The 27,462-nt window shown below is 38.9% G+C and overlaps 1 protein-coding gene across 5 annotated transcripts in view; it reads right to left on the bottom strand.

The window, feature by feature from the left end:
* Nucleotides 1–26,911, bottom strand: part of KLRG2 (killer cell lectin like receptor G2) — a 33,763-nt gene extending 6,852 nt beyond the window's left edge. For 2 of the 5 annotated variants that reach the window (XR_007954236.1, XM_052000796.1), the window contains exons 1-3: nt 24,906–26,905; nt 11,964–12,065; nt 11,589–11,734 (exon numbers count right to left, since the gene is read on the bottom strand). Coding sequence is in view for 3 of the 5 variants with exons in the window: in XM_052000796.1 (XP_051856756.1) it covers nt 11,589–11,734; nt 11,964–12,065; nt 24,906–25,770 (1,113 nt within the window). In the remaining 2 variants the exon portion in view is untranslated. Of the gene's footprint in view, nt 1–11,588; nt 11,781–11,963; nt 12,066–24,905 lie in introns of all 5 variants that reach the window. The other 3 variants (XR_007954237.1, XM_052000797.1, XM_052000798.1) reach the window with 3 other exon arrangements.
* Between the last annotated feature and the right edge of the window lie 551 nt (nt 26,912–27,462).

Genomic DNA, 27,462 nt, shown 5'->3' with positions numbered 1-27,462 from the left:
TTTTTGGGTGTAGCTACTTCTGTTCATCATTGATCAAGTGAAACTGAGTTAGATCTTCCCTTTGTCGAAGAAATCCACTTCCATAAGAATACATCCTCATACAGTATCGTAATGAAGTTATATCCAGTCAATACTACAAAATATTTATATCTTTGGTTTATCTGCAATCAGTTTAAGATTTTTTTTTCTTCTGGAATTAACAGCATCATAACAGGATGTTTAAAAAACAATAACAAAACTCCCAACTGTTGTTCAGTTGTTTTCCAGTTGTGTTCAACTCTTCAAGATGTTTCCTGGCAAAGATATTGGAATGGTTTGCTATTTCCCTTTTCAATTCATTTTATAGATGAAGAAACTGAGGCAAATAAGTGACTTGTCCAGGATTATGAGTCTGGTAAGTATCTATGGCTGGATTTAGACTCTGGAAGATGAGCCTTCCTGACTCCAGATTTAGAACTCTATTCACTGCACCACCTAGCTGCCCAATAGGTAACTTTGAGGCTAAATTAGCAAACTGTAACTTTGCCTGGGTCAACAGGACAACTGTGATCTGCTAATAAGTATCAACAAGGACAATAACCATTAGGTAACATCATTCAATTAAAAGCAGAACTTAACATTTCTGTTAACTGGAACAATTTATAGACAGTATCCAGTTATTTACCAGCCACACAGGGCAAAGAAGAAGCTAAATAGTTGAATTCAAAAATTTATTCTATACTTAATTACCAAACAAAATAGGTGCTTCCATATACATACTAGAGTATCGAGAAAAGGGGATTGTATGTGAGACTTTGGGTCTTTAATAAATACAGTTTGCTCTTTAAGTATATAAAAACTTCAGCCTGGAACTTTCAATCTGTTCTGTTAGTGTATGCTACTTTTATAGGGTAGCTAAACATTTTGTTAGCTCTTTTCCTAAAGCTAAGATCCCCCAAAGAAGTCTTGCAAGTGAAATGGCTGCTGACTTAAAAGAAATAAGCCAGCAGAACCAAAAGCCAGAACAGGACTTAAGCTCCTTTTGGCCCTTCTCTAGTATTCCCTCCGCACTATATTTTCCTGGGGGGATGGGAAACTCTGGATGTGATGGTGCTGAGCTAACTGGGGAGCACTGGATGGGGCTAAGGAGAAAGAACATTGAGAACACGAGTAGATCAGTGTGTTCTTTGGGAGGCAATGAATGGCCAAGATGTGATTACTAAAAGAAACAGAAAGTTCTTTCTTCCTCAATACCAAAGACCCAACTGGCTCTCCCAGTTCCAACACCTTTCTCAGGACAGCAGTCAGCTTCATTGTTTTCTTGCCCCTTAGGCAGCCCATCCAGCATCCACGGGAGGAATAAAGTTAAACTTGGACCAAGATAACTATGAGGCATCTGTGCCAAAGATATGTGTGACAGAGGCTTAACTCTCAATATCTTTTCTCGAAGTCCTCTCTTTAAAGAGACCTCAAGCAGAATCCTTTTTTCTCCAAGAGGACCAATGACATTATCAAGGTAAGGTAGAGCTGAGAGAAGTCAACTGTCAAGACAACTAAGTGGAGAATATATATAATTTCTGCTTGCTTATATTTTGGGATTTGGAGCTTAGATTTTTTTTTAATTGGGAATGGTTGCAGTTTGTCCCCATTACATATGATGCTTACTGATGGTTTTAAATAGATGCTACTGATTATTTTAAGGAAAAGTCCATTTATTCCTATACTCTCAAGTGTTTTTAATAGGAATGAATGTTGGATTTTATCAAATACTTTTTCTGCATGTATTGAGATGATCATATGGTTTTTGTTAATTTGGTTATTAATATGGCCAATTATATTGATAGTTTTCCTAATATTGAACCAGCCCTGCTTTCCTGGTATAAATCCTACTTGATAATGGTGTATTATCCTGGGGATGATTTTCTGTAGCCTTTTTGCTAATATCTTATTTAAGATTTTAGCATCAATATTCATTAGGGATATTGGTCTATAATTTTCTTTCTCTGTTTTCAACCTACCCGATTTAGGTATCAGTACCATGTCTGTGTCATAAAAGGAATTTGGTAGGACTCCTTCATTCCCTATTTTTTCAAATAGTTTATAAAGCATTGGGGCTAATTGTTCTTTGAATGTTTAGTAGAATTCACATGTAAATCCATCTGATCCTGGGGATTTTTTTTTTTTTTAGGGAGTTGATTAATAGCTTGTTCTATTTCTTTTTCTGAAATGGAAATATTTAAGCAATTTACTTCCTCCTCTGTTAATCTGGGAAGCCTATATTTTTGGAGATAGTCATCCATTTCTGGAGCTTAGATTTTTAAAAAATCTTTATCTGTTTATTTTTTAATTTATTTATTTTCAAAAATCATTTACTTGTCATCTTCTCGTTTCATTTGTGATTTCTTGAAATATAGCTCTGAAAAACATGCTTTTAAAAAGCCCATTATTTCAAATGGAACTACTTAACTATACTTTTAAGCCCTAATCACTTGGGTGTATGCCTGTGAAACCTCCAGCACCATGCCCGGAAACTGAATAGTTCCTATTTCAGTTGTCTTATGAAGACTCTGAAGATTACTTGGAAGGATAAGTTACCAGACCCTGAGGTCTTTTCTTGAACTAAACTGTCAAGAATTCCAACTCCACTCCAGCGAGCAGAACTCCTTTGAATTAATCACATTGTTCAAATGACAAATGTAATAAGCAAGCCAAAAAGATTATTTTACGGGGAACTCACACCAAGCAAATGATCACAACGTGGTCAGAAAAAGCAATACAAGCACACTCTCAAGGTCTCTTTTAAAAAACTAAAATTGACGGCATGATATAGGAGACTCTGACACTGGATCACCCAGCGTGGCGTGCCCTCACCAAAGAAGGTGCTGTGCTCTGGGCAAAGCAGAACTGAAATAGCTAGGAAGAAATGAGAGATGTTCAATTTGAGAGAATCCACCCCAAATGTTTATAGAGATCATTTGTGTCAGAGAAGGTGCTGTGCTCTGTGAGCAAAGCAGAATTGAAATAGCTAGGAAGAAATGCATGATGCATAAAATTAGAGAATCCACCCCAAATGTTCACAGGGATCATTTGTGTCCGACCTGTGGCAGAGCATTCGGAGCTCATGTTGGTCTGATCAGCCAGATGGACATACTGTAACTTAACTCAAACATAATGATGTCATTTTGAATCTCTTTGAGAATGAAGTTCAGCCAATTCTGACTTTCATTGAATAACCAATGATAGGGGGGAGCAGATTTGTCCATCCACGTCTTTATAACTCATTGCTAAATTATTGACGGCTTAGAATGAGTGTAAATAGAGACTGTTTTCTGTTCTGGCGAGAAACCCTAAAAGTCTTCTGGCTCCCAGATTGATATTTCTGCAATGGTAAATTGGGCCTTCTTTTGTCACTGGTCTCACTTAGCCCTTAGTCATTGAACAGGCTTTGCCACAGACAAATAGAATTGGTAAAGATCTTAATTTAGAAAAGTCAAGGTCACCCACTGCTTCTTTGGACATTGCCACTTGCCTTCTGTCTTGCCACACAAGTTTGATGACTCTGGAGGGGACAGGAAAGCTGACGGTTTTATACAATTCTACTGCACTTAAATCCAATTCATGTTCAAGCCAAGTCATCACCCTCCTGATGTCACTGGTCCTCTTCCAGAACAAAGGATGAAAAATAACACCATGGCAGTTCAGAAAGCCCCCAAGAAGCCCAGCTCTTCATTCAGATCAGCCACTTATTCTGCCTTAGGAGCCTGCATGAGGAACTTATTTAGATCAGTGATCAAGAACTTAGGCAGTCTGGGGAGGAAAAAATTTATTTGACTAACTTCTCTCCCTATTAGAGAAATGATTATTAAATGACTAATTGTTAACATTGGAGAGACTTGGGATTTTTTTCCTTTCCTAGATCTTCATTCTCAACAAAACTAAGCCAGAATCTGAAAGATATTGTTAATGGATGAGATTGTCTGAATCCCTAGGTCCTGGGTGAGAGCTGGTTGTCCTATCCAACTACAGAAACTTAAAAAGAATTTAATCTATGGTGAATTCTGGCCCCTTGTTCCATTCAGCCACATCTGAACAGGGATAGACCTCTTTTGTCTAGATTGCTCTAGTCTAGATAAGCAATGAGTCTTTATCCAAGCCTGAGGGATCAATCATGTCTCTCAGCTCCTTTTTAGTAGAGGTCCACCTATCATCATAATATTAATTCTCTCATTACTTGTTAACCAATCAGAGTCACTTGCCACCTTCAGGAACACTCATTCTTTTAAGGGCATATGAAATGGTTTTCATATTTAAGAGTGTCACTGCCCCCTTTTGTTATTTCTAGCATGATTAATAAAATTATTTTATTTATCCAGAAACTATGTCTCTTAAACTTTTTATGTCATATATCCTTCTATCCCAGCTCACTTACCCACCACCATTGTCTCATTATTGTCTCCTTCCAGGTTGTAACCTCTAATTGCTTCTGTCAGCTAGTCCCATCTATATCCATATTCATTCCCATTCCCTTCTTCCTCCATCCATCCTTCTCTTTTGTTAGCTGCAGTTCAGATTCCTTCCTTCTTTATCCTTAGGGAAAAGTTAGTTTTATACAAGTAATTGCCAAGAGAGTTTTTGGTTTCGTTTTGTTTTTTACCAGAAACACTTGGGTTAAAGTGTGACTCTCTGGAATTTAACCCACAATTTTCTAATTAAAGGTTCATTCACTAATAAATTCTAGAGAAGGATGAATGAAAGAGTTGCACAAGATCACACAAGTAGAAAGAGACAAATCAAAAAGAAAAAACCCAGAACTTAAATCCAATTCCTCCAGGTCTAGAAACATTTTTCTTGCTGGAGTTAGCTTTAAACTCGCATAATTTTTTAAAATCAAAAAAGAACATACTAATGGGTCCTCCTTCCAAAGGGCCCTCAAGGACTGACAAAGGAGTAGCATCTCCCTTTTTCCTAGGGCATGTGTGTGGGCTTCTCCCTTCTGCTCCTGGCCTAAAAAAAGGGCCCTAATATAATATCACTCTTCTCTTTTTTAAATCTAATTTCCCTCTGTCTTACATGATAAGTAAGACAAACTTTATTCACCAAATACTTAACAAGTGCCAATTACAGTCAAGGTATTGATGTCTTTTGGGGGCTACAAAGACCAAAACAACATTGTCCTATCTTCTTATAGCTGATAATCTTAAAGCAGACAATTACCTTACCCAGGAGCCTCTGGATCCCCAGAGTTTCTATTAAAAACTCCCGTGGCAATTGCTCCCATACAACATAATTTTTCCCAAAGGAAATTAGGAACTACAGGAAGCAAATTGTAAAGTGGGAGTGAGAATGGATGTGGCAGAGCCAAAAGCTGGGAAAAAAAGTAGAAACCAGGAAGGATAGCATGCTGATGAGGGAAGGGCTATATTTGGGAACGAAGGTAATATAAAAGGCAAAAGCTATCCATAAAAATAGAATTTTAAAAAGCACTTCCTCTTCCTTTTCTCCTTGACTCAGTCTCTCTCTGGGATGGCCTAGTCTTAGGATCCCTCTAGGTCTTTATCCTTTTATCTCCTTTCTTGGTCTATCTTTTTCTTTGCCTGACAATCCAGTGGAACTGGAGTTTGTGGAGTTTCTTTTAAGTATTTGAGATACTGAAGAGAATTTTATGTCCCCAGTTCTTAAAGTAGAACATTTTGTATTTCTCTCTCTGTAAAAATCGCAATCAAGATACTAAATCAAGATACTATTTATCTTTATGTTGTTCTCAATTGATTTGTTCCCTCTGAAGAGTTGGGGTTGGGTAGTTACTGAACCTTGATAGGAAGAAAAAGTTTCTCAATTTAATGTAATTCTAGGACACTTAAAAATAATTACATAAGTATAAATAAGGGGGAAAAAAGTACCAAGAAACCAAGAAAATACTGATGGAAGATTGACTAGAGTGTCTTGTATGGCTGCATGACTTGCCAAAGTCATAAATAGTCCTAATATAATAAGTCATAATAATTGTGTATATTAAGTGTCTGAAGCTACATTTAAACTCAGTTTTCCTAACTCCAGGCCTGGCATTCTAGCCACCCCTAGGCAAATCACTTAATTTTTCTGATACACAGTTTTCTTATTTCTAAAATGAAATAATAATATTTATAGTACTGATCTCACAAGGTTGTAAGGCTCAAATGAAAGCTGATGTATTGTGCTTTGGAAACCTTAAAATATGTTACAGCTAAGTCATGGCAAGGAGGGCTCAAAGAGGGTCCAAGAGAATAGATCTGTGATCTGGTCAAGTATAAAATGGTTAAGAGGCTTGGCTTCTAGGCCTAGCTCTGCCACTAATTGATCTCTCTGGGCCTCAATTTCTCCATCTGTAAAACAAAGTGGCCGGACTAGGGGACTTCGCAGGTCCCTTCTTATGAGATCATAATTCTAGTCTGATTCTATGAGATAGTAACTTTTACAAAATCTAATTTGATATTAGTTGTGCTGATAGCTGATAAAAGCAACAGTTGCAAAAACTCAAAAAAGAATAATTTTAGGAATAATAGCATCCTTGGATAATGTCATGGAGTGCTTGAAGCAGTGGGACATGTCTCTTTCTATGTTGTTCCCAGAATTTCTTCCACTATATAGTCCCACAGAGTTTTCTGACAAAAGAATAAAAGCTTTTACATTCATGTAAGAAGGTTTCCAGTCTTTCTTCTTAGCTATTGGTGATTATGAGCCTGAAATATCTCATTTGTTCTAAGTAAGTGAACATGCATGAACACAGTCTCGCTACCTTTAAGCCTTTTGAGTTCCATGGTTTCATAAACTATTTGGATGAAGATATGTGATAAATACTTTATCAGTTTTCAGATGACACAAAGCTGACCACCAGACCAGATGGCTGCTGACATGGCAGGCTGGCCACCCAGTTCCCATACCGACTCCAAGAAAACCCTGATCAAGAATCCCAAGAGAAACCACAGAGACAGCTTTCATTTCAAAAACCAGCCAGAAGCTCACAGGCCGGGATTCAGCAAGGAGGCCCCTCCAGCAAAGTGAGTGATATGGACACCTGTGGCCTGTAAGGCTCTGTGTCAGCAAGAGTGGAGGGCTTTGTTGTCAAAGTCCTCTTGTAGCTAGAAAGCCCCTAAGTTGGAGACCTTGCAAGACAGGATTCAGAGGCTCTGAAATCCCTAGCTTTCAGTCCTGAAAGGCCATATAAGGCCCTGAACATCCAGTACTCTGAACTTCAAAGATCCCAGTGGAAGAGTGCTACTCTCAGGTGATGGAGGTCCAGAAGACCCAGGATAAGACCATGAAGGGTCAACTACCTCACTACCCAAAAACACAGCAAAATACTGCCTTTGACCCTGGCAAAGTCTTAATTCAGGAAATAAAGCTGGAGAACTGAATAAACCATAGAAAATACTGAGAGAAAAAGTATTGCAAATCTAGAGATTCCCACTCTCTCCCAATCCTTGTAAAAAAGGAGCAAATAACCCCACAACTGCAAGCAGAAATTCAAAGCATAAAAAAATGTGCTTTCCACAAAGACTATATAAGTGTCTAGAAGAAATTAAGCAAAATAAACTCTCTGGAAGAAAGTATTAGGGGGAGAATAATTAGCTTGAAAGAGGCAAGGCTTAGCCAAGAAATGGACTCCCAGAAAATAGAAATAAATTACTCTATATAACTGCAAGAAATATTAGAAAAAAGCCAAAATATCGAGATGGCAAAATTATAATATATTTGATATTAAAAAACCAACTAACTAGGAAAACAATTTAGAGAAGTATAATTTAAGACTCATCGGACTCCTTGAAAAGCATGATTAAAAAAAAAAGAAAAACCCTGATACTATAATTCAAGAAATAATAAATGAAAACCACCCAGATTTATTAAAACCACAAAGCAAAGTAAACAAAGAATCTACTGATTCTCTCCTGGAAGAAACTCCAAAAGGAATAGTCCAAGGAATGTCACAATCCTAATCTAAAGCTTCCCCATCAAAGAAGATATCACAAACATACTGAAAGAAGCAATTCAAGAACCAGGGAACTATAGTCAGGATCATATAACACCTGGCAGCTTCTTTTAAAATCAATACTATAATCCAAAAAACATAAGATGTAGGTTTACAAGATGATACAAAGATGGGATATTTTAATTTGTATTATTTTCATCTGAGTTCACTTGCTATGAGTTTGAAAGCTCTTTGAGAGCAAGAAACATAATAATGTTTTGTACACACTTGCATGCTAGTGTTTAATAACCAGTAATCTGGGAAAAAATTTAGACATAACACTCTTTAAAGTTTAATCTCCATTATTAACATTTTCTTCTTTCTCAAGTTTAGAGATCAATAAAACAATAATTTAAATCTGATGGTAGCATCTGCCAGTTTCTGAGGTGTAGATACTACTCACAGTAGCTGTTAAGAAGTGACTCCAGCACAGTAACTAGAGTGCAAAGGGGAAACTCATCTTCCTCAGTTCACATCTGGTCTCAGACACTTACTAGCTCTGCGACCTTAGGCAAGCTTGCCTCAGTTTCCTCATTTGTGACATCTAAGCTAGAGAAGGAAATGGCAAACCACTCCAGTATCTTTGCCAAGAAAACCCCAAATGGGCTCACAGAGAGTTGGACATGACTGAAAAAATGCGAAAAATGATCAAATGATAGATTTAAGATTCAAAAATCTCCATGGGTTGAAATAATAGACTAAAACTAAAAAGATGACACTTAATAGAGATAAGTTAAAAAATACTACTACACAAGTTCACGATTAGGGAAGGCCTGTTTTAACAGCAATATATGTAAAAAACAAATAGGGATTTTAATTGACTAGTAGCTCAATGAGTCAACAAGGTGATGTGGCTGCCAAAATAAACGATCATAATGGAAAGAGCATTGGATTTGGAATCAGAATACTTGGTAACAAATCTTGTCATTTAACATATCTGAGCTTAAGTTCCTTCATAGGTGCAATTGGACTTATACAAACTACTACTATTACCTAACAACTCTCCTGTGTAAGATGAGATAGGATGTCTAAAGTAGTATGTAAAACAATTGAGTGTTATTGTTTTTTTGTTGTTGCTATGGCTGTTTGTTCTTAGAGGAAATAGTCCTGCTGTGGGCTACATGGGCACTCCCATACTCAAATCAACTCTTGGTATTGAAATTTAAGGGAGTACTGAATATATATGTACAGGAGGACAAGCAGGATGGGTGGGGATAGTGTCCTGAAAGTAGGTCCTATGAGGAAAGGTTGAAGGAATGTTTTTGTTTTGTTTTGGGATTTTGGGTTAAAAGAATGTTTAGTCTGGAGAACAAAAGACTAAAAGGAGACACAAAAGCTATTGTCCATCCTTTGAAGAACTATCACACAAGATGTAGGGGGTTCTTAGCTTAGAGTCTATGAATTTTAAAAAATATATTTTGATAAACATACTTCAATATAATTGGTTTCCTCTAAAATCCTGTGTATTTGATTTTATACGATTCAAACATTTTTTTAGAAAAGTTTCGTAAGTTTCCCTACAGGGTCCAGGACTTGTGTTAAAAAAAAAAAATTAAAAGCTCTGGTACAAGAAGAAGTAAATGTCAAATATTAAAATTAGGATTAGTGGATGGAAATCACCAGGAGGCAGATTTCAGAGCTCAATAGAAAAGCTTTCTAAGAATTAAAGCTACCTAAAAATGGGATGGGGCTGCTTGTAAGATGTAGTTTGGGAGGGATGGTAGAGGTATAGATGGTGTAAAGGTGTAGATGATAGAGATCCCTGCAGGAGACAAGAAGTCAGACTAGGTCCTGTTATGCCACAGTTCTCTTTAACTGTCCTGACTCAGTTTCCCTGTATGAGTTTCCCTTGGCAGTTTCCTTCTCTTTAGTTGTAAATCCCCCTCTGACCCAATAAAACTGAGGATTGTTTACTCTAAGGTTATAAATTAGAAAGATAAACAAGAGAGTAGACCTCCTGACTCTTTTGTGTCCTCAAGAATTTACAATATCCCTCTAAAATATTCCAAGATACCCCACTGATATCTTTACTTCTTTGTATTCAGATATCCTGTCTCTGGATTTTTTTTAGGATTTATGGCCTCCCCATTCTGATAGAAACTTTCCCTCCTTTTCCTCTTCTTTGTCTCCAAAAAGTACTTAAAGGTTTGAGATTCTCCCATTCAGCACTGGATAATTCCAGACGAGAGTCTTGTCCAGTCAATCTTACTCTTCCATTAATAAAATATTAAAACTCTCTAATCTCTCTCCTGCCTCAGTTTCTCCGGCATTACAGTCCCTTCCAATACTCTATCTTTCTATAGTAATGCACTTAACATAAGTGTGATTCAAATTCTCCAAGAAATAGAAACTCCCTTGCCTGGATCCCTGCCTAGAATTTCATCTCAAGGGACTTTAAAAGTGCACAGAAAGTTTGCTTCTTCAGGTGCTAGCGTCCACCTTCCTCAACAACTGAAGAAGCAGTTTGCTTTATTCAGACTGTCCACAGTTGTAAAAATGCAACTGTGATGGTGTTTACCAAAATTCAGAGAAATAAAAGCATAATGTACTTTCAAATGAATCCCTATTGAAGTGTAGAGAATAGAGATACACAGCACAGCCTTCTTGATTAAAAAAAAAGATAAAATTTCCACTAGTGTTTTGGATGCATGAATTTTGAGACTCTTTTCTCCATTGAAAATGGAGAAAAAGTTCTACCTTACTGTACCAGAGGGATAAAGGTATCCCATCTATTCGGAAGAGTACCATTCGTGCACTTTTTAAGATACTTCCATCACATCAGCTGGCATTTTCATAATCACAGGCATCAGATAGTGCAGCAGATAGAGAACACAGGGGCTGAAGTCAGGAAGATCTGAATTCAAATTCAGCAATGTGTGCCAGGCAAATTAAAGTACACACAGCTACTGAAGATCAGGAAAAGAAAGTTCCAACCATAACTTTGAGCCCTTTGTACTGTCAAACAATATCCATTAAAAATGGATATGATTTTATCAGCAGAAATGACATTAAAAGAGATGCCTTACGACCAGTTCTGAGTAATTGGATAGAGATGTGGGTCTAGAGTCTGGAAGCTCCGAGTTCAAATGTGCCTCAGAAATTTACTATGTCATCCCAATCAAGTCAACTAATCTGTTTGCCCCAGTTTCCTCATCTGTAAAATGGGGATAATAATAGCCACTACTTCCTATGGTTGTTATAAGGATCAAATGAGATAATAATTCAAAGCAATTAACAGTGTCTGAAACATAGTATTAAACAAATGTTAGTGATTATTATTATCATCATCCATGTTAGTTTTTAGTACTTGCCTGACAACTGGGAGTAATTAAAGCAAAAGTTAGGTCTATCATATGGGTAGAAGTTCACCATTATTTTTTCCCCATTTGCTGTGAGATCTATTTTCTCACCTCGATTGTAATCTCAGCAAGAGTGGGGATCTACCTCTACCCATAAACCTGGTCAATTTTGTAAGGCTGCAGACAGAGGGGCTGCCTCCAGATCAGTCCTGGTTTTATAGTTTTATTTTAAAATATATGTTATTTTATATACTTATATTTTACATTATATATATATATATATTTATATTTTATCTCCCTCTCACCTGTGTTTGGCTCAATACTGGGAGAGACGCTTGTTGGGCTGAGCAGAAAGCTTTGCTGTCTTCCCAGCTTTGAACCTCCAACGAATGATAGTAACAGTGTTCTTCTGACCATATCCAGCCTTCTGGACAAGGTCGGCACTTTGTTCCTGTGGACACAGGGACAGTATAACCAGCTTGGACATTGGGAAAAACCTGGAAGAATAAAGAGGGAATTCCGGTCTGGAGTGATGGGAGGAAGGGGACAGTTGGGCTTGGGCTGCAGGGATTGGTGGGGGAGGACTCAGGAAGGGGAGAATGAAGGGATGGAGGCAGGGGGAGAAGGGAAGTGGACGTCGCTGAAGGGATGGAGGGGGAAATGTAAAGGAGATGCATTACCTACTCGAGAAGCCAGGGCCACGATGGTGATCACAGCCACCGCCAGCAGCACTGCCAGGACAGCCAGAGCCCAGCGCAAGGATTTCATGTACGTTGGCAGGCCTAGAAGGTAGAGAGACACAGGCAGAATAGGCAAAAACCAGGAGAAAGCAGAATTGTTTGTGGGGAAGATGGGAATAGCACAGCACCTAATCCTGGGTTATCCTGTATTGATTTCAGAATGGGTAGAGGTCCAGTGACCCACAGGAGTGAGGCAAGAGGAAAGAATCAATGAAGAACTATCTGAGTTTTTTTTTAAAATTCTAATTTTTGGTTGTTCAGTCATTTCATAGTTCTTCATGATTCCATTTGGAGTTTTCTTGGCAAAAACACTGGAGTGCTTTGCCATTTCCTTCTCCGGCTCATTTTACAGATGAGGAAACTAAGGCAAATGGGATTAAGTGACTTGTCCAGAGACCCCGTTAATAAGTGCCTAAGATAGGATTTGAATACAGATCTTCCCAACTCTGGCTCCATCCATTGTGCTACTGGTTGCAGATGGCAAAGTTATACGGCCACATACATTCCAGTTATTATAATTACTATTATTAGCCTATAGACACCAAGTCTCCAGTCTGGCAACAATGACTTCATTCCTTGAGCCTTCTTGCACTCCTCTTGACCTCAAACACTATTTATAAAGGAATAAGGGGATATGCTGGTAAATATTTACCAACCAGGCTCTCTGGAAGGAAAAAAGATACGTCCACGTACACTCTTACATTTAACCTGCATTGTTAACACTTTCTTGTATCTGGGCAATCAAGAAAATAATAAACCTAGCTCAGATCTGTAGCCTTTGCCAAATGCCGAGTTATAAATGCTCACACTGAAAAGTTAGCAACAGATTTCTATGGGTTGGGCTAGAGCTGGTTCCCAAACATCCAGGTACCCACCTTCAAGGCAGAAAGATCCAAAAGTTGCTTCTGACCTCCCCTCGCTAATGAAAGTCAATAATCCTCTCACAAAAGATTCACCTTCCCAAGTTCAAATCTGGCTTCAGACATTTAACTAGCTGTGTGACCCTGAACAAGTCGCTTAACCCCCGTTTTTCTCATTTACGCCTCTGTAAAATAAACCGAAGAAGGAAGTGGCAAACCCTCCAGTATCTTTGCCAAGAAAACCCCAAATGGAGTCACAAGGGGTTGAAACTGAGTGAAAAATGACAGAACAACAACAACAACTTTTAAATGTTCCAGGCAGCTGTCAAATGCAGTAACTACAAAGAATTGCTGATCTGTATCAAAGTAAAGAGTTTTCCCACAGAGTTTATTATAACAGATGAAATCACTGAAGGAGGAAAAAGAGGAAGGCCTGGAGGTAAGGGGAGATAAGTAACTGGGAGAAGGAGGAAGGATTTCAAGAGAGAGATGTGGAGTAAACTGGCAGCAGACAAAGCCATCCAGAGAGAAAGAGTGGGGAGTTAGGGAGGAAGAAGAGAAGGGAGAGAAAGAACAGGGGAGGGGATAAAAGAAACAGGCAGGAGAAATAAAATATGGAGAGAAATGGCTGAGAGAGATAAAGAAATTCAGTGGGTTTTGTTGTGGGTTCCTGATATATCAATATTGAGTGGCTACAGTTGGGTAAGCCACTTAAGAGAATAATAGTGAATGGAGAAGTGTGGTGGAGGAGGAGGATGGGCCTGAACATTCTACATCATATAACAAAAAAGGAACTCCAAAGAAAAGCCAGGATAAAGACTGCTATCAAAGAAATGTGCGATCCACAAAGAAGACAGGCTCATCACATGGTGATAACAAGGTATAACCAGCAGGAGATGTCAAGAGAAACTAAAGAAGGTGTCCAACATTGAGGTTCAGAGAAGCAGCTATTTCTGTTTTGTATTTTGAGCTTTATAATTTGTTTTCCTGTGGAATTCTAAAGGTTTTGTATGAGTAGGAAGGAACAGTTTTTAGCCTTGAAATTTTGTTTTTGAAACTTAGATATCAATTTATTGCCTAAGTCTGAAAGTCCCTTTGATACATACAAGAACCATTTTTTATTCTTTAGAGATGCCCCCGTGGCCTCATTTCAAAGTGATACACAATAAGAATTTTAAACCTTTCCAAAAAAACCACTGAGTCTTCATTTTTCTGTTAGCTCAGTTGGATTAGTTTTTTTTTTTTTTAAGAAAATTTTCTTTTCCTTGGGGCCTGGTTAGGATCCTCTCTCCCTTCTCCCCCAGAAAATAGTGATGGATCCACTTAAGGAATAAATAAATGGGTTAACTCATTTACATCTAAATTTTGCTCTTGAGTAGATTTTCTGTCCTTGTATATTTTTTCCCTTTGCTAGGACACAGAAAAAAAAAAAAAAAAAGCAGTATATTGAAAAGAAGACAAAAGGCTTGGATTTGATTCTTCCCTCTTAACTATTTGCTAGGTATGTGACCTTGGACAAGTCATGAACTCACAGAAATTGCAAAGTACTTATGAATGAATGAAAAAGCATTTATTAATCATTTGTTATGTGCAAAGAAAGAACTATGTGCTAAACACTGCGATGATGAATAGAAAAGCAAAATAGAATCAGCTCTTGAGGAGTTCAAGTTCTAATAGGGGAGACAATACATATGGAAGCTTTCAGTTCCAAGCCAGATGGAAACATACCATAGTCCTGAAAATGTAGCAGCAAAGAGGAAATCAGAGAGTGAGATGATGAGGTATGAAGTTGGGCTCAGAGAAAGAGGAAAAGAAAGAGAGACAGAGAGACAGAGGCAATTCCACGTGACTCAGGGACCTGAGTATGTATGGCAAAAAATAGCAAAATTTATTTCTTTTTTTCACTCAGAAAATAATTCTCTTAGTGGACAAAAATCCCTAATTCAGGATTTTTTTTTTTGTGAAGAGGTTTGTTGATGGTACTTAGTTTTATGGACAGACCCTGACCTAGGGCTAGGGACAGTTGAAATCAGACCAGAATCTTCGATTTGAATAGAGAATTTTTCAATTGACTAAGGAGTCTTAGAATAATTTTCAATTCAACAGAGAGCGTAATCAATAGTGTTATCAATGGGGTGGTGCCAGTCTCTCAGGATGACAGAATGAAGCTACTTATCCTGCTTATCTCGGGTGGGTCTTTTACAGAGGCAAGAGTTCAAGGAGACTTTCTCCTTGAAGGAGTTTCAGAGAGAGTTTTGGGGTCTCCCCTTCAGTTTCAGGGTTCTCACAGTCAAGGAGAGGAAAAGGAAATAGCACCTACAATGTGCCAGGCACTGTGCTAAATATTGTGCACTTCACAAATATCTCATTGGGTCTTCACAACAGTCTTTCTTTACACTCTTTTTACAGATGAGGAAACTGAGACATTCCTTTTCCGTGTTATCTACAGACATTATGTGTCATCTACGACTTCTGCAAAATTCCCCTAAAATTCCCATTTAATTTGATATTCCAGCTGGTGATATATCAAAATCATGATAGGAAAAGTCACAACGAAGAAGGAATAACTATAAATTATCTGGGTCAGGTGATTTGAACTACTCAGAGGCAGCTAGGTACTCTTATAATCTCTTTCCTTAGCTTGAGTATCAATTTCCTTTCACCATTTTTTGTTTGGTCCGTTCCAGGTGGAAGATTATTCTCCTTGGCAGAGAAAATAGAAGCAAAATATGAACTAAGCAACTCAGTTTTCTTTAGGTAGTCATCTCTCATCTTCCCAATCACTCTGTGATAGATGGGTAAAGGAAGCATCTCTTCCTTCTTTGATCCTCTTTTCTCCAATACTGCCAAGAAAAAACCTTTTTCTTTCTTCTTGTCATCAATTCATTAGCATTTCTGACCTTATTCTTTCAGGTTGTGCTGTGATTCTGATGTTATTTTTTTCTTGCTTACATCTGTACACATCTTTTAAAATAATTTAAATCAGTTGGTGAGCGCCTTTTCTGTCCTCAAAAGTTTATTTAGAAGTCTTCCTTTTAGTGAATAGAACACAGTAAAAGCAATATTGTAGGATACTCACATATAAAAGACTGAGCTGTTCTGAAGAATGCAATGATCCAAGATTTTCCCAAAGGACTTACAATGAAAAATGCTATCTATCTTCAGAGAAAAAGCTGGTGGAGTATAAATGTAGATTGAAGATAATCCTTTCATTTTCTTGCTTTTTTTTGGCAACATAGCCAATATGAAAAAATGATTTTCTATGATTTCACATGAATAACTGACAACATATTTCTTGCATTCTAAATGGGTGTGAGAGGACTAGAAAAGAATGAGAGATTTTGGAAGTCAACATGTAAAAAAAACAAAAGGTTAAAATTAAAAATGCCCCCCAAAACAATTAGAAAAATAAAACAAATCTTTCTATTTTCCTCTTCATTGGAGTTATTTTTGGGGGTCTTCTGAGTTTTACTCTTATACAACTTAGGGATTTCCCAATCAAATTTTAGTCCATGGATTGGTTCCTACTGATCCTTTGAACACTTTGAAAACTGTTTTCCTAAAATCATTTCCCCTTTCTAAGCTTCAGTTTTCTTCCTCTATAAAACAGAGGAGTTGAGATAGATTGTTTCTAACATCTCTTCCAGAGATCAATTTATAAACAAGATTCCATCTCTTGGTTCCTAATATTTTCTATGGCTTTCCCCCATGCCTTGAACGTGATGCTCAGTCACTCCTACTGAGTTACTTCCTTTAAGCCCCAAGAATAATGCCATCTTTTATAGGAAGCCTTTCTCAACCCCTTTTAATTCTTTTTCTATCTATTCTGTGTGTATATAGTTTGTATATATTTGTTTTCATGTTGTCTCCAGTATTTGATTGTAAACTCCTCTAGGGACTGTTTTTTGCCTCTTTTTATATGTCTAGAACTTATCACTGTGCCTGGCAGATGGGAGATTAATAGATATTTATTGATTGATTAGAGAAATGTTTTTGCAAATATAATCTTGTCCAGTTAGAATTACTCTCTAGTTATATGATAACTTCTTGCAAGATTATTTTTAACCCATTACTATAGCTCTCATGAGCCTGCACCCCAAACAAACAGAATCTTTAGACAAAAGAAATAATTATGATAAGCAATGCTTTACAGTCACCTTGGAAGGTCTCTGAAATGTTATTCATATCTATTTTTAGTTTTTCATAACTATTAGCCTGGAATGCATCACCTACCCAGATAAATGAATATTTTTGAATGCAATTGCTTTTCTAAAACCAAAATATAAGATCAAAGAAAAAACATCTCTTCCACACCTCTGTAATTTCATTTTAAAAGTACATAATAATGCCAACTTCCTCTTGCCCCAAAGCACCACCTGGGCAGTGATGGTTGTGGAAATAAACTGGAATATTTGCCAGACTCTAGGGCACAAAGATCCATCTTGCTCATTAATATTTCCCATATAGGAGAGAGAGGGAAAAGCACTTTGGGTTTCTAAAAAAATTACATTTTATAAAGTAGAGAGCTTTCCAGAATTTTAAGAAATAAATATTTTCATTCTCACCTAAGGTTTTAAGAAACACAAGTGTTCTTAGTATCTCCATTTATTTATAGTCAACATTGACCTAAAGCTGGAAGAGACTTTGGGGACTGCCTCATACAAATCCCTCATATAATAGTTGAGGAAACAGGTCCAAGAAAAAGAACTGACTTGTTCAGGATTACACAGGGAGTGAGTATCAGAGGTAGGCTTTGAACTAAGATCTCTTGAATCTAGATTATAGGCTGTCTCATTCTCATTATCAAATATCTTAGATCTCAGGATAGAAGGCATGAATGTATCTTGAATTCAATATTGCTGCAAAAGCCATATTATAATTCTTAAAAATTCTAGATAACCTTTTAAGGGACAAAGTACTAATCTTAGGATATGTTTCCTTTGAACTATATTTTTTCTTTGAGTGATAAAAGATTTTACACTAACCTTAATTGTATTGGATTTTATTGATTTATTTTTAAAATTATATTTAAAATTTATTCTTGTTTTAAAGCCAGGAAGACCTGGGGTCAAGTTCCTTTTGAGGACGAAGTGACTCTAGGCCACTCATCTCATTTCTCAATGCTCTGACCAACTCTCTAAAATTCTGAATGACAGTAGAAGTCAAACTGCTTTGATAAAAGGGAATATCTTCTCCTGTGAGTTCCCTATAACAAGACAATCATAAATCAAGTCCCTATGCCCATTTTTACAACTTGATGTAATTGAGGCAGAGCTAGCTGATTAAGAGGCAGGAGCTTGCCTGAGCTCACTCAGATCCTTCTCAAAACAATTTAAAATAATTCTTCAAATAAAATTCTGGAGCACCAGAACTAACAAAACAAAACAATTTTCCAGTCCAGGATAACAGAGGAAGTCAGTGGGAAAAGTCTATCTCAGTGAGGTGCTTGTTGGACTTAGACCCCAGTGCATACAGAGCAGTGTGGGAAGTATTGGGGAGCTAGCAGCAGGTCTTGGAGGTGGTAGTGGCTACTTCTGTCCCACAGACAGTAAGGTCACCTTCTGACAAGGTTCCTTCCAATTGGTCAGTTGGAAATGACAGGGACCTTTGCTGGCACTGGGCTGCCCTATGTGGTTCCAGGTCACAGTCCCAGAGCTAAGAGGAGCCCTCACTCACTAGTACTTGCTACCACAGGTGCCTATGGACCCCGGTCACAGTTCTTGGGCAGAAAAAGAGGGCTTGTGATCATTCACATACCAGAGCACAGGCCAGGAAAGCAGGGAGCACACCTCTCCTTAGATCATACTACCTTGAAAAACCCAAAACCTACAGACTCCCAGAGCTAGGACTAAAGCTTGGGACAGGGGTCTCCTCCACCATGAAGGAAGAGCTCAAGTTTAATACAAAGTTATAAATTAAGAAACAGGCTGGAATAATTAGCAAACAACAAAAGAACCTGATCATGGAAAGTTGCTATGATGATAGAGAAGCTCAAGAAATAAACCCAACAGAAGACAAAGAAATCAAAACAGCTACATGTAAAGCTTCAAAGAAAAAAAAAGGTAAATTGGTCACAAGCTCAAAAAAAAGAATTCCTGGCAGAGTTTAAAAAGGATTTAAAAAATCAAATAAGAAAGGTAAAGGTAAAATTGAGGAAAGAAATGAGAATGTCGCAAAAAAGAAAAGAAAAGAAAAGAAGGCACACACAAAAATACTGAGAAAAATAACACTTTAAAAATAGAATTAGTCAAATGGAAAAGGAGGCATAAAGTCACTGAAGAATATAATTCCTTAAAAATTGGAATTAGGCAGGTAGAAGTTAACTCCTATGAGACATCAAGAAACAATATAACAAAGTCAAAAGAATGAAAAAATAGATATGTAAAATATCTCATTGGAAAAACAATTGATCTGAAAAATAGGTCCAGGAGAGAGAACTTAAGAATTATTAGACTACCTGAAAGTCATGATCAAAAAAAAAAAAAAAAAAAAGAGCTTAGAATCATATTTTAGGACATTATCAAAGAAAACTTCTCTAATATCTTAGAACCAGAGGGTTAAATAGAAATTGAAAGAGTCCACTGATCACCTCCTGAAACCAAAATGAAGAATTCTAGGATTATAAAAGCCAAATTCCAAAGCTCCAATTAAGGAGGAAACATTACAAGTAGCCAGAAAGAAACAATTCAAATACCATGGAGTCACAATAGTATCTGAAACCATTAGCGAGATTTATCAGTAATGGGGATAAGTTAGAAACTCCCCCCCACCAAAAAAAAAAAATTCATCTGGAAAAACAAAAGGTCAATGTCAAGGCTATAAAACTATGCATATCCTTTGACCCAGAGTCTGTATCCCAAAGAAATAGAAGAAAAAGGAAATAAAATGTGTGTGTGTGTGTACACACACACACACACACACACACACACACACACACACACCACATACTCTTTTTGTGGTGGCAAAGAATTGAAAACTGAGGGGATACCTATTAATTGGAGATTGACTGAACAAGGTGTAGTATATGATTATGTTGGAATACTATTGTGCTATAAAAAATGATGAGCAGAAGAAATTCAGAAAACTCTAGAAAGATTTCTAAGAGCTGATAAAAGTGAAGTGACCAGAACCAGGAAAACATTGTACATAGTGACAGCAATATCACTATAATCAATTATAAATGGCTCAGCTGTTCTCAATGATACCAGACAGTTCTAAAGGACTTATGATGAAAAATTCTATCTACTTCCAGAAAAAAGAACCAATGAAATCTGAATGCAGATTGAAGAATAGTTTTTTGGAGGGGAGGGAAGGGTTGATCTATTTTCTTTCACAATATAACTAATATAAAAATGTTTTATGTGATTGCATATGTGTGACCTATATCAAATGTCTTGCCTTCCCAGGAAGGGAAGAAGAGTATTTGGAACTTCAATATTTTTAAAAAAATTTAAGTTAAAATTGTTTCTAAATAATAAGAAAAAATATGATTTCTTTTGAAAATATAAAAATCAATTAAAAATCAAATAAGAAAGGTAGAGGTAAAATTGGGGAAAGAAATGAGAATGATGCAAAAAAAAAAGAAAAAAGAAAATACTCAGCAGCTTTATAAATAAGGCACACACAAAAATACTGAGAAAAATAACACCTTAAAAATAGAATTAGTCAAATGGAAAAGGAGGTATAAAGTCACTGAAGAATATAATTCCTTAAAAATTGGAATTAGGCAGGTAGAAGTTAATAACTCCTATGAGACATCAAGAAACAATATAACAAAGTCAAAAGAATGAAAAAATAGATATGTAAAATATCTCATTGGAAAAACAATTGATCTGAAAAATAGGTCCAGGAGAGAGAACTTAAGAATTATTAGACTACCTGAAAATCATGATCAAAAAAAAAAAGAGCCTAGAATCATATTTTAAGAAATTAAGATTAATAATTATGGTCTTTGGAAGCCCATTGTATAATGTACATTCATAATCTAAAAATTAGTCAGTGAGCCTGGAAGAACTCAAATAGTAGAAGCTTTCTCCCATGAGCACATTCTTGATACCATTAGCTAATTGTCAGGAGGCCAAAGTAGGAGAGAAGCCTGGTTGCTAACCAGCTCTCAATGGGTAAATGGGCAGATACGTGTGGGATTGGTGTTGTGCTGAATGGGGGCAACAACCACAAAGTGAGACCAAAGATGACACCCCAGTGGGGTCTCGGGGCTGCACTAACACTAGTCAGCCTGTAAGGCTAGATCATCATTCATTGTTCAGAGGGCATGAAGCAGGTTAATGTGATGATTCAACATAGAGGTGATGACTCATTCATTTGTTTTGGCTGAGTTCCATATGAGAAGCAGCAGAGCATAGTGGACTTGGAGTATGAGGGCTACCTAAACCTGAATCCTCAATGGATCATTTTGTTACCCATGCAATGTACTAGCTGATGAAACTTTGGAGCTTTGGTTTCTTCATCCGTAAAGTAAGGAGGTTGGATTAGACTTGTGGAAACTCAGTCTGGGGTCCTTGACCTGGTTTTAAAATATATTTTAATAACTGCATTTAAATACAAGTGGTTTCCTTTGTAATCTTTTATTTTATGCATTTAAAAGTATTATTCTGAGGAGTTTTTTTTTACCGGACTGCCATCGGGATTCATGACAAAAAAAGATTAAGAACTGTTGGACTAGAGGACTTAGGTCACTGTCAGCTCTAAAATTCTGTAATTTTCACATTCTTACAGAGCCACATGGAGGGAATAATCTTGCACCCTGATGTCTCAGGTTTTAGCCTCTTTTCTTTCTTTCCTTTCACTGGTAAGTTTCTCAAAGTATGAGCTATACTCCCTACTTGCTTTCTTATTATTTATCCCCACCCTTAAACTCCTGTAATCTCCTCTTCTGTGAATCTGCTGAAACTATTTTCTTGATGATAAACTCTTTTGGTCAAATACAATTAATTGCCTTTTTTCTCCTTCCAACTATACTTGATCCTGTTGACTACTCCCATTAACCCCACTGCCATTTGTAGATCTCTCTCTCCGTGTGAATTGTGTCCCTTCTTCTTTTTCTTCCCCCCTCTCTCTGTCTCTGTTGTCTCTCTGTCTCTCTCTCTCTCACACACACATACTCTCTCTCTCTCTCTCTCTCTCTCCCCTTGTGTCGTCTTTCTCATTTTGACACAGCACATCCCTTTGCACTATTACTTAATACAGGGAACCTCCAGGTCATACAGCTCATAGGTTGTATGAGGCCTTCGAAATCATTTGCATAATCAACCAGCAGAGGAAGATGAGCTGAAAGCTAGGTAGAACAACTTCCCACTGCTTGAGTTCTATAAATTAATAATTTTATATGGCTTGAGAATGGCTTTTGGCAGGGGGAAAAAAAAGGCTCCCCATTGTGACTTAATAATTCCTAGGTACATTTTTGTCCCTTTCACTCCCAAATAGATTGTATGTTTCTGGAAGGCAGGATCAACTTTTGGCTCCTTTTCAGGCCCTGGCAAATTGCAGTGTATATAATAAATGATTTGTCAGTAAAACAAATCTGGTCCTGCTCAAAACCATCTACCCTTCATCCTTTTCAGGTTAGGTCTTTTACCTGTATACTCTTATTTAGGAAATGCCTATTAATTCTCTGCTCATTCTACCACACTCTTGGCTCTCCAATCAATAAACCAAAAGCATTTATTAAATGCCTATTATGTGCCAGGCACGATGTTAAGCACTAGGTATACAAAGAGAAAAGTTAAACAATACCCTAAAGCTAAAAGAACTTACATTTTATTGGAGAGGGGGGAGAAAATATAGGCATCTACATATATTCTATATATATTCAAGGTAATTTTGTTGTAGAGTTGCTTAGGTAGAGAGAGTGCTAGGGCTGAAGTCAGGGAAACTCATCTTTCTGAGTTTAAATATGACTTCAGACAGGTACTAGCTGATTGTGACCCTGAGCACATTTACCTCAGTTTCCTCTTCTGTAAAATGAACTGGAGAGGGAAAGGGCAAACTACTTTAATATCTCTGCTAAGAAAATCCCCAATGGGGATCACAAAAAAGTCAAAGACAACTGAAAAAGACTGAATAATTTGGCGTGGAGGAGCAAAACAGGTCAGGGGAATTAGGGAAGGCCTTGCGTAAAAGATTTAAGGAAGCTCTGATGAAAAGTAGGGATTCTAAGAATGAGAAGTGAGGTGGTACTTTCCAGACTTGAGGGATAGCCACTCATGGGAAGAGAAGAGATGGAGTATTGTATATAAAGAACAGCAAGAGGGCCAATTTGGTTGAATGTAGACTATGAGAAGACTAATAAAAGCAAAGTAGATGCAGCCACAGAGTAAATAGCTTTCAAAGCTAAGCAGAAGAGCTTAGACTTGGTGGTAGAAGAAATAGGAACCACTGAAATTTGTTAAGTAAAGAATTGTTATGGTAAGATCTGCACTTCATGAAAATCTCTTCAGCTGTATGGAAGATAGACTGAAAAGGAGAGAAATCAGTCCCAGAGAACAATTGGGAGTACTGCAGAAGTCCAAGCAAAAGATTAGTTCAAGAACCTTCCCTATTTATCTCTTCCCTGCCTGGAACTTTATTTTAGAAGAGCAGGAGGGAGAAAAGGAGGCCGGTCTTAATTACAGCCTATTCTAATACACAGCAATACGGAAGGAAAGACTTAAGCCAGGAATTGAGAAGGGCATGGGGACTGGGACACTAAAGGATTATAGAATTATGTGATTTTGAGTTGTAACTGAGCTGTTCTATACCTCAGTACCTCTCTTGAAAAAAAAAAATCTAAACTTACTATTTCATCAGCTGGAAAAGTTAACACACCCCTCTTAAAGAGTTGCTTTGGAACATGCCTAAGAGGTTAAATGAGTTTACCTACACAGCTAATCTTAAATTAGAGAAAAGTTTTGGACTTGGGCTTTTCTTTCTATGAAGCCTCTGAGACATACATCCTGGGTCCCTCTTCTTTCTTGTTATGACAGAAACATACACTGTTGGGTAGACCAAGAGGGAGCTTTAGCCCAGATTGATTACCAGCAATACCCCTCCCCTGCAAGATGGATCAATAATCCTACATTCATTCATTCATTCATTCAAGAAATGCTATTAAATGACAGTTGTGTATAAAATACTGTGTTAAGGATGGACTGGAGGTGCAGGAACAGACTCAGCTCTACCTCTCCTTCCAGAAAGGATTCAATTCCCCATCTTGCTTACTGAGAACTTCAAGGACTGAGCATCCTAGATCTACTCTGATTTCCAGCATTCCTATTTATTACTCACTTCCCTTCTCCCCAAGTCTCCCACAAATTATTAGAAAAGGAACATTCCATGTAGAGTAGAGAGTTCATTTAGCAGGTGCATATGCAAAAGGAATGAGCCCAAAGAGAAATCAGACTGGCTTAGAAGAGGGTAGCATGGGTCAGTAACTTCAGCCCTAGAATGGAAGCCCGGCATTCCCTTACTGGTTAGGACCCTGGCAGATAAGCAAGACTTGGTGCAAAGCAGAGATGAGAGTTCCCTTCCTGGATCTAGAGGGAATAAGTGCATTGGGGAAGATGCCTCTAAAAAGTCCAATGAAAATCCACGATTACAGTTTAGTTTTTATTTTTCTTTTAGAAGAGTCAGACCTATTATAACATGTATTGACCGAATTAATTTATGCCCAAATACCAATGTTCATAAAAACAGAAAACGTCACATGGCTGAGGTAGGGAGCTGAAAGAAAAGATGCAGGGGCTGGCATTCAGGGGGGAGTGTTCTCCAGCATTTTCAGAGTTAATTCCCCTGCATAACAGGCCAGCTGAGTCCAGCGGCCGGCAAAGGCTGGATTTCCCTCTCTCTGGGTGGATACCTCCCTCTTCTCCCTTCTCCCACGCTGGGAAAGGCAGGCATGTCCATCTGATGGGACGTGGGGGCTTTTCCCTCCCCAACCCAGCCAGGAAGTGAGGGCTACTTGGGCTCCCCGAGAAAGGGGGGGGGGGGGGAGAAAGGGGGGAGAAAGCAGGATACGCTCTCTTACCTATGCGTGCGATCACTTGGTGTAGCTGGTCTCCGTCGGCCCCGCATCCCGGCAGTAGCTTCTCCCATTCCTTGTCCTCCAGCCCCAGCTCCCGGCACCTACATCGGGGAAGTCCCGACGGAGATTCCCCGGACCGCACGGGTCCCGGGCTTGCCCGCCCCTCCTGCTCCCGATACCGATCGGCCCAGCCGGCAAGGGGGTGCGGACTTCCCCCCCACGTGCTCCCAGGGGAAGGGGTCCGGGGCACCCCGGAGCGAGAGAAGGAGGAATGGCGCGAGAAGGCGGGAGAGTCAGGCACGGATACCGAGAAAAAGCGGGTGGCGGGCACCGGAGAGGGAGAGAGCCCCGAAACCGCCGCACCCACGGGTTTCACTCGCACGTCTACCTGCAGTTCCACGGGCGCCCAGGCCCCCGACCCCACCTCGCCCGGCTCTCGTGCGGCGCCCACAGTGGACGTCTCGCCCTCCCGGGGTTGCGCTTCTGCCGGGGCCGAGACCGGGACCAGGGCCAGGGCCCCCTCCCGATCCCCGCGGCCCTGAAGCTGCTCAGAGCTCGCAGATCCCCGACAGCGGAAAGAGCCGTAACCCAAGCTCGGCTGGGGCACCCGGAGGAAGGTAGGGCGCAGGGACAGCGTCTTCTCGCCCGAGGGATCCCGGGTTCGAGCTAGGCTCGCCACAGCTGCCGGTTCCTTTGGCCCCTGGGGGTCCCCAACGGGCTTCTCCGGGGGCTCCGGCCGCTGTTCCCCGGCGACCTGCTGCTCCGGGGAACCCAGCTTCTCCGGCTCTTGGACTTGATTCTGGAGCGGTTCCATCGGGAGCGCGGCCCCAGCCATTTCTTCCCCTAGGGCCGCCTGGTTCCGAACCATATCTCGAACTCCAGGCTTTCCACTGCCAAGAGGAGGGAGACCTCCTTACCTGCACCCAGGTAGACCTCAGCTCCGCCCTGCGGGCAGTCCTGATTGGCGGAATGAAAGGGAGCATTTGCTCACGTCGTTGGCCCGCCCCCGACGTGGTGCTGCTATTTGCTGGGGCTGCGTTCCAGTGGTTACACCCCCTGTCACAACTTCCCAGACCCTCGACACCCAGACCTCGAGGCTGGAATGAGGTGGGGCAGATGATTGGCTACAGCCTACAAGTGTGGGCTAGCAGCTTTGGGAGATTCAGATCACACCGGGACCATAAAGATTGTTTGTGGGCAGGAAAACCAGGAGCTTGGAACCTTTCAAAGACTGCCCTCCTGCCCTTTGTGTTAGAGTTGGGAAACCCAGAGTTACAGTTTAGCCCTTTGGGCTGTCTCAAATGTTTCTTTAAGAGACTAACAATTTAAGAGTTAATGAACATTTGGAAGGAACTTTAAAGGTGAGGTAGGCCTCCTTATTAGATTATGGGTGAGAGCCGAGGGAAATCAGGTAATAGACCCAAAAGAAATAGTAGGCTTCATAAAATACAGACCTAATTTGTGTTATAATGTCTGAGCAACAGCCGTTTTTCATCCCTTTGGTTTTTCCTGTGTGGATTACTAGGGTGTTCAGTTTTTTGGACTGCCCTATAGTATCCTAGAACTTGAAATTAGCCCACTGTCATCTATATACAGAAACACCCAGAGGACCAAATCCCTTTTTTATTTGAAATCTGGACAGTACATCCTCCATGACACTGGGGATTATCTTTTGTGAAGATTCTCTACTTGCTTTACAGCTGGCTTGATAGTGGCAATCAAAGAAAATTGTTGAACAAATTATTATTGTGGTTGTAGCCCAAGGCATGATTGCACCGTTCAAGGATCTTAGCATATAATGAGCATGTTAGTAAGATCTTACTTTGGGCTTGGATATAGCCTCAGCTCCCTGGGAAACTGCCTCAATTTCTGGCAGAGCTAGATCTGAGAGCAGTCAATGATCTGGAGTAAAAATCATCTGAAGAATTTCTTGGAAAGTTCCCAAAGAGAGACCTCTAGAGAAGGACCCTTGAGTCTGTTTTGCTCTGAATCAAGTGTGTGTGTGTGTGTGTGTGTGTGTGTGTGTGTGTGTGTGTGTGTGTGTTTTAATCAATAAGCAACAAATAGAGTGGAAATTTTTATTCAATAATCCTTTGAATACAAATCTGGGACCCAGATGCTGAGAGAGTAGTTAGAAGATCAGTCCATTGAATCAATCCTTCCATTACCCTTCCATTATCTTGCACAGATGCTGCAGATACACTTTATCTAGTGGGGACAGAAATTAATAGAAAGAAAAGAGCAGACTAACCTGTATTTGGGAATTACAGTGTTCTTTTGAAGATTCTACACCATTTAGACATAAAGATCCATCTTCATAATTGCAGGCTGGAGGGTCTGAGGAGAGCAATTGACCTGCAGAATTACTCCTCTAGGATCATTTGCTCTTGGGGGGGTGTACCAAGTCACAGATTGTTGGAGATAGTTTGTTTCTATTCCTGCAGATTGAGTGAATTACAGATTAAAATGCGATACATGTTTTTATTTAAAATCAAGTTTACTTAGCATATGTAGTTTGACCAATATAGTACTTTCAAAATAAAAAAAAGAATGTTGAATA

Source organism: Antechinus flavipes, chromosome 5, assembly GCF_016432865.1.
Source record: "Antechinus flavipes isolate AdamAnt ecotype Samford, QLD, Australia chromosome 5, AdamAnt_v2, whole genome shotgun sequence".
NCBI classification, from domain to species: domain Eukaryota; kingdom Metazoa; phylum Chordata; class Mammalia; order Dasyuromorphia; family Dasyuridae; genus Antechinus; species Antechinus flavipes.
The sequence above is the reverse complement of the archived record's forward strand: the minus strand, read 5'-3'. Positions and strand labels throughout refer to the sequence as shown.